The sequence below is a fragment of the Temnothorax curvispinosus genome, unplaced genomic scaffold (genome assembly GCF_003070985.1).
Source record: "Temnothorax curvispinosus isolate PA1 unplaced genomic scaffold, ASM307098v1 QBEX01013599.1, whole genome shotgun sequence".
Taxonomy (NCBI): Eukaryota; Metazoa; Arthropoda; class Insecta; order Hymenoptera; family Formicidae; genus Temnothorax; species Temnothorax curvispinosus.
The window spans coordinates 218,840-231,479 of NW_020223379.1; the positions used below are offsets into that span (position 1 = coordinate 218,840).

Sequence of the window (12,640 nt, forward strand, 5' to 3'; positions counted from 1 at the left end):
TGGATCACGGCTCGATCCCGCCGCCTCGTCGATGTCGATCGCGCGATCTAAAATCCCTAATCCCTAGTTCCTCAGTCCTCACTATAGAGACTCTAGACTCTAGTTAATCGGCCGCGCCAAACCCGTCGCGCAACGCGACGGCGACGGCGATGACGACCTTCGGGGGCTTCAGGCCTTCTGCAATCGTCGTTCTCCGGGACCGACGTCTTTTACAAATATAATAAAATAAAAAGAATATGTTTGATATGCTTTTACAAGTTATACAAAATTATAAATTTTTTACAAAAATATTATATACACATATTATATTTTATTCATAGAGAGAAAGGATTTTAATGTTTTAAATTTTAAATTTAGCACTTCAAGAGAGTCGCGTTCGATGATTTTCTTATCTCGCGTCGCTCTCCTTTTATCGCGCATCGCGCAGTCGCCAGATGGGTATCGGCTATCGGCCCTAATCTACGCCGCTCGTATGGTCAGTGCTACATACAGCGCGACTGAAAAGAAATAATGCAATACTTATCTTAAGTTCTTTAATTTTTGTTCTTACAAAATTTCATACAAAATATTATTACAACATTTCATAAAACTCTTAATTTTTTTATAAAACAAATATATATACTAAAAAACGCAGACACGTACGACAAAATGGCTCAAAGCCGATTATATAATTTTTTAAGGAATTATTAAGAGATCGACAATACAATTTCGGAGTTATATGTACGTTTATTTAATTATAAGAACTTCGAAAGTTACTTTTAGATACTTAATTCAAAGAAATTAAAGCAAATGTACATACAAAATATTGAACGATGTAAAAATATATTTTTATAGTTGGAAAAACGTTTCTTCTTACAAGTTTATATATAATGCTATACTTATCCCGTGCAGCACATTGTATGTATGTGTGTGTAATTAAATCATATTTTTATATAAACATATTTAAATTTACAACTGTAATGTGGCTTTTTAGAAATCAAAAAGAAAATACGTGTATGTAATTTCAGGTACGTCATAAATTTACAAAAATGAAAGACGTCGAACTTCTTGGTTGGGAATATCGAATAGAAGCAAGTTTTTTGGAGATTTATAACGAGCGTATCGTTGATCTTCTTGATTACAGACCAAAAAATCATGAAATACGAATGGTTAACAATAATGAAGATATACATGTAACCAACCTTCAAATTCAAGAAATACACAGTCAAGAAGACGTACACGCGTGCCTATGAACTGCACAACACAACCGAAGAGTTGCATCTACTCAGTCAAATAAACGATAATTTTATTTTGAAATTTTATATGATTAAATATTTATTAGGATATAACATAGAATTTAATTTAAAATAAATAATAATTTGCACTTCAGATCATCCAGATCTCATTCAGTAACAAAAATACGCTTGATTGGTAAAAATAAAAAAAAAACTCCCAAGCTCCCAGCTTGACGACCAATTTCAAATTTAATCAATTCACTTTTACGTGAATTTCGTAAATTCCGTGGAAAAAGCAGAAGAAGAATGTATTCACCTTTGGACCAACCGGCTTAACGTCTCTGTCCGAAAGACGGAGCCCAGTTTGCTCCGCACAAGGGCCTGAATCTTGCACGGAGGAACGCAGCTTTCGGAATAAAAATTCCACGGGTCTAGTGGACTCGAACCCGGTTCCACAGATTACGAGTCTGGCGCTCTACCACTAGACCACACTGCCGTCCGATATTGTATGTATTTTATATTGTATATCATAACACTGCTGCTCATTTTATAGATTCTTTTTTTCTTGATTGTATGTGTTTTTAAATAAATAATCAATTGTAAATACAGTTGAAAAGTAGTTGCAAAAGTGTATATAAAATAATATACATATAATAATATATAATAAATAATGTATATTAAAAAATTTTGTATAAAGTTTTTGAGAAGATCAACGTTGGAAATTAAAAAATTAATAATACATTTTCTTAATTTGATGAGTTTCTTTCAGCACGTACTATAAATAAAAATATTGTTTGTTTCAGGTTGTGTACATCATTCAGCTTCATTGACGATTGTATGTACTATTGAAGTAGGTAAATCGGATGGATCAGATGCAATGAGCTGCAGTGGAAAGCTATATACGGCGAGCAACAAAACAAGAATTTTCATTCGATAAAGTATTTGCTCCCATAAGAAACAAACGGCGCACAAGGAAAAGACTCGATCCTCGATCAGATCCCCACCCCCGAGCCTTCTGCATGTGTTATTCTCATCTCGCTCACTCCACGTACTGTCTCGCTCGCTCACATAACGAAAAATCAATAACTTTGCGTTACCGACATTAGCACGTGGCCCAAACGTGGACATTGGCTACGTAGTTCATGTGCACGTTTTACATCGTTCCCAGAGGGCGTATCGCGTTCGCGGATCACTGGCTACTGCTGCGGGCTGCGGCTGCGAAAACAGTGCGCGGTGATAATTCGTCCTATTGAGAAAGACTTGCACGCGGATCTTCCGTTGGACGTCGCAATCATGAAGATGCAAGGGACGAGCTTGGGGAGCATAAAGAAGAATCCAGCCGTGAGCACTTAGCACTCGCAGATTAATTCGCGTCACGGAACATCGCGATGCCATGCAATGCTCTCTCTCAACGTCCTCTCTTTTTCAGCTGCTCCCGCTGTACTTCTGCATAGGGCTAGGAGGCCTCGGCGCTTTCTTATACACGTTACGCCTGGCGACAAGGAGCCCGGACGTCTCCTGGCTCAACAAGAAGGAGGCCGAGCCGTGGAACTACTACAAGGACAAGCAGTACAAGGTGCCGACACGTCTACTTTGGATGATCCGCACGTCGCATCAGAATTCAGAACGGAATTCTATTTATAATTTTGCATGTCCTGTAAAAAACCATTTCAACACTTACAAGTGCACACGCATACACATAACGTATATGCATGAAGTTATATGTGTATATGTGCATTAACATATGTGTGTACACATATGTCAAAGTAACATATGTGAGAGTATAAATAGAATTCCTCCATCTTGAAATTTAAAACACGTGTTCGAAAGTGCAAGCTTCGAATAATTTTGAATGAATCGATTATTCAAAAGAGAACTCCATGTGTGCTCACGTTTGTCTTTTTTTTTTGTTACAGTTCTACGCGACAAAAGACGAATACAGCAAATCCAAGAGCCCAGCGCCCGAATACTGAACTGCGCCATGGCCATGTAAACTATAGTATTTGTTATAGGAATAAATTGTTATATAAATCGCTACCTCTAAGCACTTTCGTCTCTACGCAATGCTATTATTCTTCTAACCAAATGGCAGGAGCGCAGCAGTTTTAAGTCACTCCCAAAACGAGTACGTTAATCCAATTGGAATGTATTATACATTGTGTGTAATTTAATTTTGGAGAGAAAGTTCAATATTAAATAAAGGAGTTGTGCGCGTATCGTGTGATGCCGACACAGGCAGTGCATTCTCCTCTCTTCCTCTGTATTATTAGATCAACGATTTTTTCATATTTCGCGAAGGTTTTAATCTTGAATTTTATACAAGAGTCGTTACATAGATAAATTGAGAATAATTTTATACGTGTGTAACGATAACTCGCCTATCTCAAACGTTAGTATATCAAAATGTAATAAAGATAATGCAGTGTTAACATCATCTCGTGTTTTTACTTATGATGAATGTGGAAAAAATGCGACAGATTTATCGTGTCACAAAAAATGCTACGGTCAACGTGACGCTACAAATACTTGGAAGCATTCCTCTTCTCTTTTCTTTCAATGAAGAAGGAGAAGAACGCTCCAAAGTATTTGTAACGTCACGTTGACCGTAGCCAAGGACTCGTGTTCTCGTCTTTCCGCGAGACAAGATTCTCGAGAGGCGTGGAAATTGAGACGCGTGAATGTATTAATTATTATCTAAGGATATACAAAGGCGTTAGTTTATTTTAAATCTCGCAACTGGTGTTTGCTAAACGCTAATCGACGATTGAAGTTGAGCCGATCCTTTTTAGAAAAAGATTCGACGCGCATCGAGGTTAGTAACTACTTTTCATTTTCTTTCCGTTTGAGGTTAGTTCGACACTCTTTATTTACGGCTCGCAATTCACGCGTCTTGGCGTGAATTGTCGCAGACGGATATTTTACGAAATGTCATTAACAGTACGTAAATGAATGATACATTCGACGGCGTTGACGTGAGGTTAGGAGTCCTCATTACGTAATACATTACGTATGTCACGCATCGACATAAACATATATCTATCGACATCTCCATGAGTTTTTATTGTTTCTCCTTCTTTACGCAGCAACTCTTTCGAGTCGCAGCCGTTCACGATGGTCTCAACGTGGGAAGATTTCTACGCGAAGCATCCACCCCCTCAGGACCTGGCGCAGAATGAACAGGCGCTGAAGGAATTCACCAGGAAGCATCTCGAGGCGGACAAGAAAGTGGTATTGGTGACGGTGAGTTCTAGGATTTGTGACATTACAGGATATGATCTTTCTGCGATGTTCTCTACTTTCAACTTGTATCGTTGCAGAGTGGAGGTACGACGGTACCCTTGGAACATAATACAGTGAGATTCGTGGACAATTTCAGCGCGGGTACCAGAGGCTCGGTTTCAGCGGAATACTTCTTAGAGCATGGATACGCAGTTATTTTTATGTACAGGTAATAGGATGTTATACACTTCGTAGCATAAATTAACGAGATGATGTAACAAACGTGTCCCTTTACATTTTCAGAGTCAAATCTCTGGAACCATTCTCGAGACATTTTATAGGTCAGAAGTTTTTAGATTTGCTTCACATATCAGAGAATAATGAGACGTCCGTTATCACAGGTAAGTTACGAAGAATAATTAACCATGTATAATCGTACATACGTAATCCAAATGACGTAGATGTCATTGGTATACATTTATCCTTACAGTATTACCAGAATATACGCAGAAGGTAGCAACAGTGCTACGAAAGTATAGGGAGGCATTCGATCAGAAAAAGTTGTTGCAACTAACTTTTACGAGTCTCTCCGAATATCTCTGGCTGCTTCGATCTGCTTGCCAAGCACTAGCACCTTTGGAGAACAAAGCTATATTATATTTAGCAGCAGCGGTCTCGGACTTTTACATTCCTTCCCATGAGATGTCAGTCCATAAGATTTCCTCAAGTGGACCACCAACTATATCTCTTCAATTAGTACCAAAGATTTTAGCCCCCTTAGTGAGTTTGTGGGTCCCGAAAGCATTTGTGGTTTCGTTTAAATTAGAAACCGATGAAAGTTTGCTGATTTCTAAGGCAAGAACCGCCCTCAACAAGTATCATCATAATGTAAGTAATTATTATTGTAAAGCATATCATGTTTTCTCTAAGATATAACTAAATTTTAATTGTTTTTTGTCTTTCAGCTTGTAATAGCCAACATATTGCAAACTAGGAAGCAACAAGTGGTAATTGTGAGCAAGGAGACTGATTATCCTTTGTCTCTTACAAATGAACAATTAGATAATGGTGATGAAATTGAACAGTTAATTGTAAGGGATCTCGTTGAGAAGCATATAAAGTTTATACGGTCCAAAGAAGTTAGTTGATCAGCTTGTTTTAAGCTATAAAATATATTTTAATATATTTTTAATTATACGTGTGTGTTTTTACTTCCATTTTTTGGAAGTAAAAAGATTTTATGATATGACACGTGGAAGAATTTTAACGGTAATGGGAAATACTCAGGTTTAGTATATACTACTATATTCTATATACATATCAGCGTTGTAAAGTAATATAAATGTATAGAATTCAGTTACAAATATTTCGCACAACAAATATACATTCACATTCTTGTACAGTTTATAACAAACAGAATATCTGAGCGGATTCAAATTTTTTATTGATATTAATTAAAGCAAGATGTATATTTCTTATTGGAATAAGTAATATACTATGTTACCAATCTCGATAAGTTATGTCTTAGATGTTCACTGATCTGTAAAATTATTCTAAAATCACTATTCTTGTCAAATGTTACGTTATCTGAATTATATATGTAAATGCATCTTATAAAATGACCTTAAAAAAAAAAACCTTAATTTTTAAGACTAGCTAGTAACATATTGATCTTGTCCACGAATTGTCTGTCTGACGATCCGCATTGTGCCAACACAAATGTGAGAGCCGAAGCATCCTTTTGTTCGTACGCTGTTTGCGCCGCTTCGCTAAGCAAACTGCAGAATTTCCATATTTATACTTACATATATGTTTCATACATTTTATTTACATCTTAAAAAGTATATTTCCAGCTACTTACTTTAACTTCACTAGATATTTTACTTTAAGATCATCTTTAACTTTGGCTAAGTATTTCCTTGCTTCTAATTTTTCGTTATACTTCAGGCATTCATCTATAAACGGCTTGAACATGGAAAAATTGTTGAAAAATTATTTTATCACATCGATAAACGAATGATATATAATTATATAATTACGTGAAAATAATGCAAGTTTGTTATTTATTGTTACCTCGTAGCCAATGGGAGACTTTTTACTTTTGGAGAACTTTTCCAAATCATTCCATAAGCCTTGTTCCGCTAGGCATTGTATTCTTAACCACCAATATCTGTGTTAAAATATCACTTCATATAATACAAGAGACAACCATAAATAATTTGCTTAAAGTTATAAAAATTAGTATACCTCCGATCTGGTATTTTATACTCTGATCGTAATTTATCCGCTAATTTCAATTCGTTACGCAATAATAATATTTTTACAGTATCGTGCAGAGGCTTTCCTACTATCGATTCGTGTAGCGTATCCTCTAAAGATCTCTGATACTTCAACAGTTTTATCTGTTCTTCTGTTAATGACGCGTTAGTATCATTACGAGCTAATCTGAAATTTTCCTGAGCAGACTGCAGTAATGCATCTCTCGACATCGTGTTCTAAAAATAGGCAATATGCTTTTACCTGTTTTATATTATAAAAAAATTATAAATGTATATAAATAATTGTACCAACCTTTCTTTGATAACTCTCGGTGATAAACCACACCGCTTGCGAATGGAAATCGTCGTACTGATTGTAAATATCACGCAATGTCTCTCTATTATGGCTCTGACAATATTTAATATACAATGCCATTGCCAGAGGACAATGCATTATGGACATCTGCGTTAAAGATCAGTTATATGAGAACAACGTAAATCCATCTGCGCTTGGAATAAAGTATTATCTGCTTACTTGAAAATCTCCGAGAGTCATATTTTCCCTGAGATGAAGAATGACAGTATAGACTAAATCCGTATTGCCGCTTTCGACTGCTTTATGCAGAGCAGCACGCTCCTCGCCAAGTGTTAACAGCAAGGGTACTTGTTGACGTGCACGCGGTTCGTAGTCGATTAACTGAAAAGATGCTAATGTATAGTTTCCCGCGGTAAATTATGTAATACCCAACATATTCGTATAAGTACATTAAGAAATTTACTTTTATGGCCAATTGCTTTCGTCCGCAATCCGCCGCTCTTTTCGCGATTTCGCTATATGAAACACCAGGAGCGTATCCTAATTTATCAGCGATCTCCTCTGCTATTTGTTCCTTATCTAACTGCGTTTGTTTCACCTGTGAAGTACAAAAAGAAAATATATGTTTTAAACCGCTCGTAAAACTCGTCTTTTTACGTAAAATCATTTCTTACTTTGTAGCAAGCCCAATGTGCTAATATTCTACTTTCTCCATCAATCTCGGGTAATTGCAAGTGACGCGCTACTTGTATACTTAAATAATAATGTCTTCGTGCTACCAGCCGATCTAATAGCACTTGATTTGTGAGAATATTAAATCTAACATCATTAAGGATTTTCGTAGATTGCAACAATTATCAAAATGATACGAAGAACGCATGAAGAGATCTTACGCAATGTATATCAACTGAATACAAAAGGATACTGCGTATATGTTAACGGAATCCCCACAGCAGGATGTCTCACTGCATTCAAGACTCTCAAAATCCTGCACATTTGAACGTAATATTCTGAATCTATCGTTTTGCTGAATCCTTTTCCAAACTTGGCAGCCTGACGAAAAATTGACAATGTTAAATAGTTTTAATATCTCTCTCAATAAATGTAAGTTTGTTCAACTTACTCTCATCAGAATCTTTTGCGTTTCGAAATCAAATTCGTGACTCGCACCGTCAATACACGCTTTTATCGCCGAGTCCAGCTTATCCTTCACTAAATCTATATAACTGTCGGCCTTGTGGCTTTTCTTCTGAAACTGCTTAGAAGCTTCTAGGAGATAGGAAGCAGGATCCGTCGAGTTGATTCTAAATATTCTTTGGACGACGTTTGGTACTTTCTGTATCATTTCGTGCGAACTACTTGACAACACACGTACTCCGTCAATCTCTGTGACCAAGTGTACTGGACCATCGTAATTGTATACTATAGTATCAGCTGTACGGCCCACCACCATTATCGTACTGTTCCAGCTGCACACTACGGCTTCCGTACCACACCTGTAAACATTTGTCAAATCCTAATATTGTATTCTCTAAAATTTATATTAAATTTAAATAATTTGAATTATATTGTGTTTACTAACCAAGCTATATTTGCAAAAGGTTCCTTCATATTCGTATAACATTCACAATACTTCTCTCTAAAGTCTATCGAACCAATGTACAAATGTCCAGTATCGGAATAAAGCGCAATGTGTCGATTATTGGTGGACACAGCTATCGCTATCACATTATTGATCTTATTACTGAAGAGATTGCTCTAAAAGCAAAATAAAGCAACACTTGAATTAAATATTGATTTTTAAATGCACAGAATTCAGGTCAAATGAATTATATAATAGTATGCTTACAAATGAATAAGTGTTTGGATGGGACTGATGAATTACAAATATTCCTTCTCTATTTGACAAAATTACTTGTGTCTCCCTGTCGCAATGTACCATGCACCAACAATCAATTGGATATCCTAGAAGTAAAAATTGTGATAACAGTGAAAATTCAAGGAGAACCCGTACAAATATGTTATATTTAATATATTTACTTGGCATATCAGTGATTGGTCGGACTTTAGGTTCAGACACATTGTTCACTAGAAATATACGATTGGTAGACGTCAAAACGGCTATCCCAGTACTATTAGATGTCGTGAAGAACTTTGCATCGATAACTTTAGTATCTTTGGCTGCCTTGAAAGGAAAAAAAAATAATGCATATCAAAAAATTCATCCATAATTAGAGATTTATAGCTCGTTGACTTACATTTCCCATGCTAAAGGTATGCTGATAAGTTCCGAACATGTCATATATGAGAACCATGCCATCATCTTGCACACACAACAATTCTTCTTGCTGGGACCAGCCGAACGATATCAGTTGTCCACTGCTCCACTAATAGAAAGTTAAGCAAAGAATAAGGAATAAATGTAAAGAAAGTTAAAGTCGTAGAGAGTCTTTGAACTAAAGAGATCTCACTTGCAGCTTGGCTGTCGGTTTTCCTGACGATGTGTACAGCAATATTAAAGGCTTGTTAGCCCCTTGGACTTTGACGAGTTTCTTCGGGTTTCTCGTTACAGCGATGGAGCCCCCGTATGGAGCCGCCACTAACAAATTGTTGCTGGAAATCTCGTACTGGAAGGATATCGGGTACAGCTCGAATTTGCTGCAATAAAAGTCGGTAACGGGCCATTAGTAACGATGTGTCAAGCAGTGACAGCTTCATTGTCACACAAAACATAACCGTGCAAAAGCGTTATACTTGTCAGATGTGTAAATTTCAGGGTACATTTACCGAAAGTATACGTCTCGTCCCAGGGGAAACCAATCGGCAGTCAACATCGCCGACATTTTTCGACGTGATACTGATTAATGCCAGACAGTTATAACAAACGATCGTCTCCGTCGGTTCTCGGCGTTTGACGTTTGAGTCACACGCTACAGTCGCTACACTCGCTACGTTCTGTTTACTTGATAGTAAAATATTTATATACGCCGATACCCAATAGGAATGTGCGCTTTCTAGTAACAGTATCTTTGTCCCTGGAAAATCTCTTCTTCCTGCGGACGCAAATGCAATACAAATCTCAACAATTTATTGTAAACAATGCAATCTGTGTTTAATATGTCATCAAAATGGCAATTAATCATCTATAGAGTCTAATTTAAAAAAAGAATGAATCGGATTTATTTATATAAGTTAATTGAACAAAATTTCTTTAATTTACGTTAGCTTATGAAAAATATTACATTTACATTTTAATATTTTAATATTATAATTAAAATATATATTTTTCCAAGACTTGACACAGTATCGTCAACGTTTATCGCAACTTTCTTATTTTTGTGATTAAAATATGCATACATTGACTATCTACTTAACAAAGCATTTTAATCGTCGATTAAGCTAATTGGAGTTTTAATGTTGGTCAAAATTGGTGAAAATCACTCCAAGTCCGCCAATAAGTCTTCGCCACGTGGAAGCTTCGTAATATTTGCATTTACTACGATACTAAATATTATTTATTAATTGAAGTAGTTTGTGTTTCTGTACACAGTAGATATAACCTTCAATCTTCAATAGGTCTTTCATCCGTCCAATAGTATCTATAACATTGCCCAGCCCACTCCCTGCTAACTTGTTATCTCATCAGGATCTAAAGTCCACCGAGATAATTTCTTGCGATTCATTGTTGGAATAATTGGAATTTATCCCCCGTCAATCCAAGTATAAAATACACGACGTGTTTAGAAGAAGACCTTCAATAAAGCTTGGACGATCCTCGTGACTAGTGAGAGTGAGGGCCGCGAAGCTTATTAACATTTATATTGAAAGAAAAATTGAAACTCGAAAATGTTGAAGGTATGTTTGTCGTTTAAACAATGTATTCATACTTCTATCTTTTATTACAGCAGCAATTTGCCATTTGTTTTACTTATGTCTCTAATTAATTACAGTGGTATATATAGCTGTACACATATATTTATTGTACATATATTTTAATAATAATATAATGTATTTTACACTATGTTTTTTACATCAAAAAACGTCACAGGGTTTTCTTGGATTTGATTTAGGATTATGTCATACTACAGTTCTTGTTTTTGGACAATGACATCGGGTTAAAGGTTAAAGTCATCCTGAAAGGAACATATGGCCTTATTTAGATTGCTTTCTGATATTCACACCTTAGATTTTCAGCATTGGCTGAATATTAGAACGCAGTCTTTGAAATAAATAATCTTGTTAAGCAACTCGCAAGCATTTGGAATAAAGTTGTGATATAATTATAAGACGTTTCTCTCCAAAGAGAATAATTTTTATCTAATATATTTTTTTATCCGGGATGTCAGCTTTGGAGATAATTGCATGTAAAAATTAAAACGATTACATTTTGTATCAAAATGCTTAATGGGACTCATTTGTGATAAAGAGAGATAAAAACTGTTTTTATTTATTATAGGGTACTGTGGCTTTGGTGACAGGCGGTGCCTCCGGGCTAGGCCGTGGTACAGTAGAAAGATTCGTCAAGCAAGGTGCAAAGGTGATTATTGGCGATTTACCTACTTCGAAAGGTAAAACTGTGGCCGACGAATTGGGAGAGGCCAATGCAGTATTCGCACCTATGTGTGTATGTATTTAAAACATTAAATTATGTATTATCTATATTTTAAAATTATAACTTGTAATTTTCCATCAATATTATTATGTTCTATTTATTCTTATTATATATCATGTATTCTTACCTTATTATCTCAGTTAAATGTAACGTCTTAACTTTCTTTCTTCGAAGGTAACTTCGGAATCTGATGTCCAAGCTGCTCTCGATCTTACGAAACAAAAATTTGGCAAGCTTGACGTTCTCGTCAACGCCGCCGGTATTGCCATAGCTTTCAAGACGTATAACAGTAATAAAAAAATTCCTCACAAACTGGAGGATTTTGCTAAAATTATCCAAGTCAACACCATCGGCACCTTCAACGCTATTCGCCTCTCTGCCGGCTTGATGATTGAAAACACACCTAATCAAGATGGTCAAAGAGGTGTAATTATTAACACTGCAAGTGTCGCGGCTTTTGATGGTCAAATGGGACAGGCTGCTTATTCTGCTTCGAAAGGAGCAGTCGTAGGTATTGTCTATTCATTTTCTCACTCTTTTTATTTATTTAGATGTTTAGTTTTTTATTTTCTATAATTTATATTTTAATGTAGGAATGACTTTACCTATTGCTCGCGATCTTTCCAAGGATGGAATTCGTGTTGTAACAATTGCTCCAGGACTTTTTGATACTCCGTTATTAAGGGCACTGCCAGAAAAAGTACGCGTCTTTTTGGCGAAGAGCATCCCATTTCCTCAGAGATTAGGGAGTCCCGATGAGTATGCCATGTTGGCACAGCAGATCGTTGAAAACCCGTTATTAAATGGGGAGACAATTAGATTGGATGGTGCTTTGCGAATGCAAGCTTAAAGAGCTATCAGTTTTTTATTCTGAAATAATTTCTGTATCAAAGATTTTTCACGAGTCTTATTTGAGTTTTTTTTCTATGTAATATATGTATACAATAAAGTTTTGAACTTTTCTATAAACTTTAATAATTTTATCCTTGGGACCGTCAGACATTTTTTATTTTGTATATGT

General features: G+C 36.0%; 4 protein-coding genes across 6 annotated transcripts; 3 read left to right on the forward strand and 1 right to left on the reverse strand.

Annotated features, from left to right (window-relative positions):
* Positions 1 to 2,382: 2,382 nt before the first annotated feature.
* LOC112463730 (cytochrome c oxidase subunit NDUFA4) lies at positions 2,383 to 3,430 on the forward strand. The gene is made up of 3 exons (XM_025030256.1): positions 2,383 to 2,555; positions 2,644 to 2,790; positions 3,131 to 3,430. The coding sequence occupies exons 1-3, from the start codon at positions 2,508 to 2,510 to the stop codon at positions 3,185 to 3,187; spliced, it is 252 nt and encodes an 83-aa protein (XP_024886024.1). The 5' UTR covers positions 2,383 to 2,507; the 3' UTR covers positions 3,188 to 3,430.
* Positions 3,431 to 3,541: 111 nt separating this feature from the next.
* LOC112463725 (phosphopantothenate--cysteine ligase) lies at positions 3,542 to 6,046 on the forward strand. Of its 2 annotated transcripts, none has more exons than XM_025030249.1 (6): positions 3,542 to 4,026; positions 4,298 to 4,454; positions 4,532 to 4,662; positions 4,737 to 4,834; positions 4,924 to 5,321; positions 5,399 to 6,045. In XM_025030249.1, the coding sequence occupies exons 2-6, from the start codon at positions 4,326 to 4,328 to the stop codon at positions 5,579 to 5,581; spliced, it is 939 nt and encodes a 312-aa protein (XP_024886017.1). In that variant the 5' UTR covers positions 3,542 to 4,026; positions 4,298 to 4,325; the 3' UTR covers positions 5,582 to 6,045. The 2 variants fall into 2 exon arrangements, with proteins under 2 accessions (XP_024886017.1, XP_024886018.1); XM_025030250.1 differs by lacking the exon at positions 3,542 to 4,026 and adding an exon at positions 4,200 to 4,221 and having other exon boundaries at positions 5,399 to 6,046.
* LOC112463719 (vacuolar protein sorting-associated protein 16 homolog) lies at positions 5,859 to 10,585 on the reverse strand. 2 transcript variants are annotated; one of them, XM_025030238.1, is made up of 17 exons: positions 10,365 to 10,585; positions 9,795 to 10,060; positions 9,479 to 9,665; positions 9,266 to 9,394; positions 9,048 to 9,192; positions 8,857 to 8,972; positions 8,590 to 8,765; positions 8,131 to 8,503; positions 7,933 to 8,060; positions 7,682 to 7,826; positions 7,471 to 7,605; positions 7,227 to 7,388; positions 7,005 to 7,154; positions 6,681 to 6,928; positions 6,507 to 6,603; positions 6,295 to 6,398; positions 5,859 to 6,211 (listed from the first exon to the last, which is right to left on the reverse strand). In XM_025030238.1, exons 2-17 carry the CDS (start codon positions 9,848 to 9,850, stop codon positions 6,073 to 6,075), a joined length of 2,490 nt encoding a protein of 829 aa, XP_024886006.1. In that variant the 5' UTR covers positions 9,851 to 10,060; positions 10,365 to 10,585; the 3' UTR covers positions 5,859 to 6,072. The 2 variants fall into 2 exon arrangements, with proteins under 2 accessions (XP_024886006.1, XP_024886004.1); XM_025030236.1 differs by having other exon boundaries at positions 8,857 to 9,192.
* A 105-nt stretch (positions 10,586 to 10,690) lies between these two features.
* Positions 10,691 to 12,588, forward strand: LOC112463727 (3-hydroxyacyl-CoA dehydrogenase type-2). Its single transcript, XM_025030253.1, has 4 exons — positions 10,691 to 10,862; positions 11,464 to 11,631; positions 11,794 to 12,130; positions 12,213 to 12,588. The coding sequence occupies exons 1-4, from the start codon at positions 10,854 to 10,856 to the stop codon at positions 12,467 to 12,469; spliced, it is 771 nt and encodes a 256-aa protein (XP_024886021.1). The 5' UTR covers positions 10,691 to 10,853; the 3' UTR covers positions 12,470 to 12,588.
* The last annotated feature ends 52 nt before the right edge of the window (positions 12,589 to 12,640 follow it).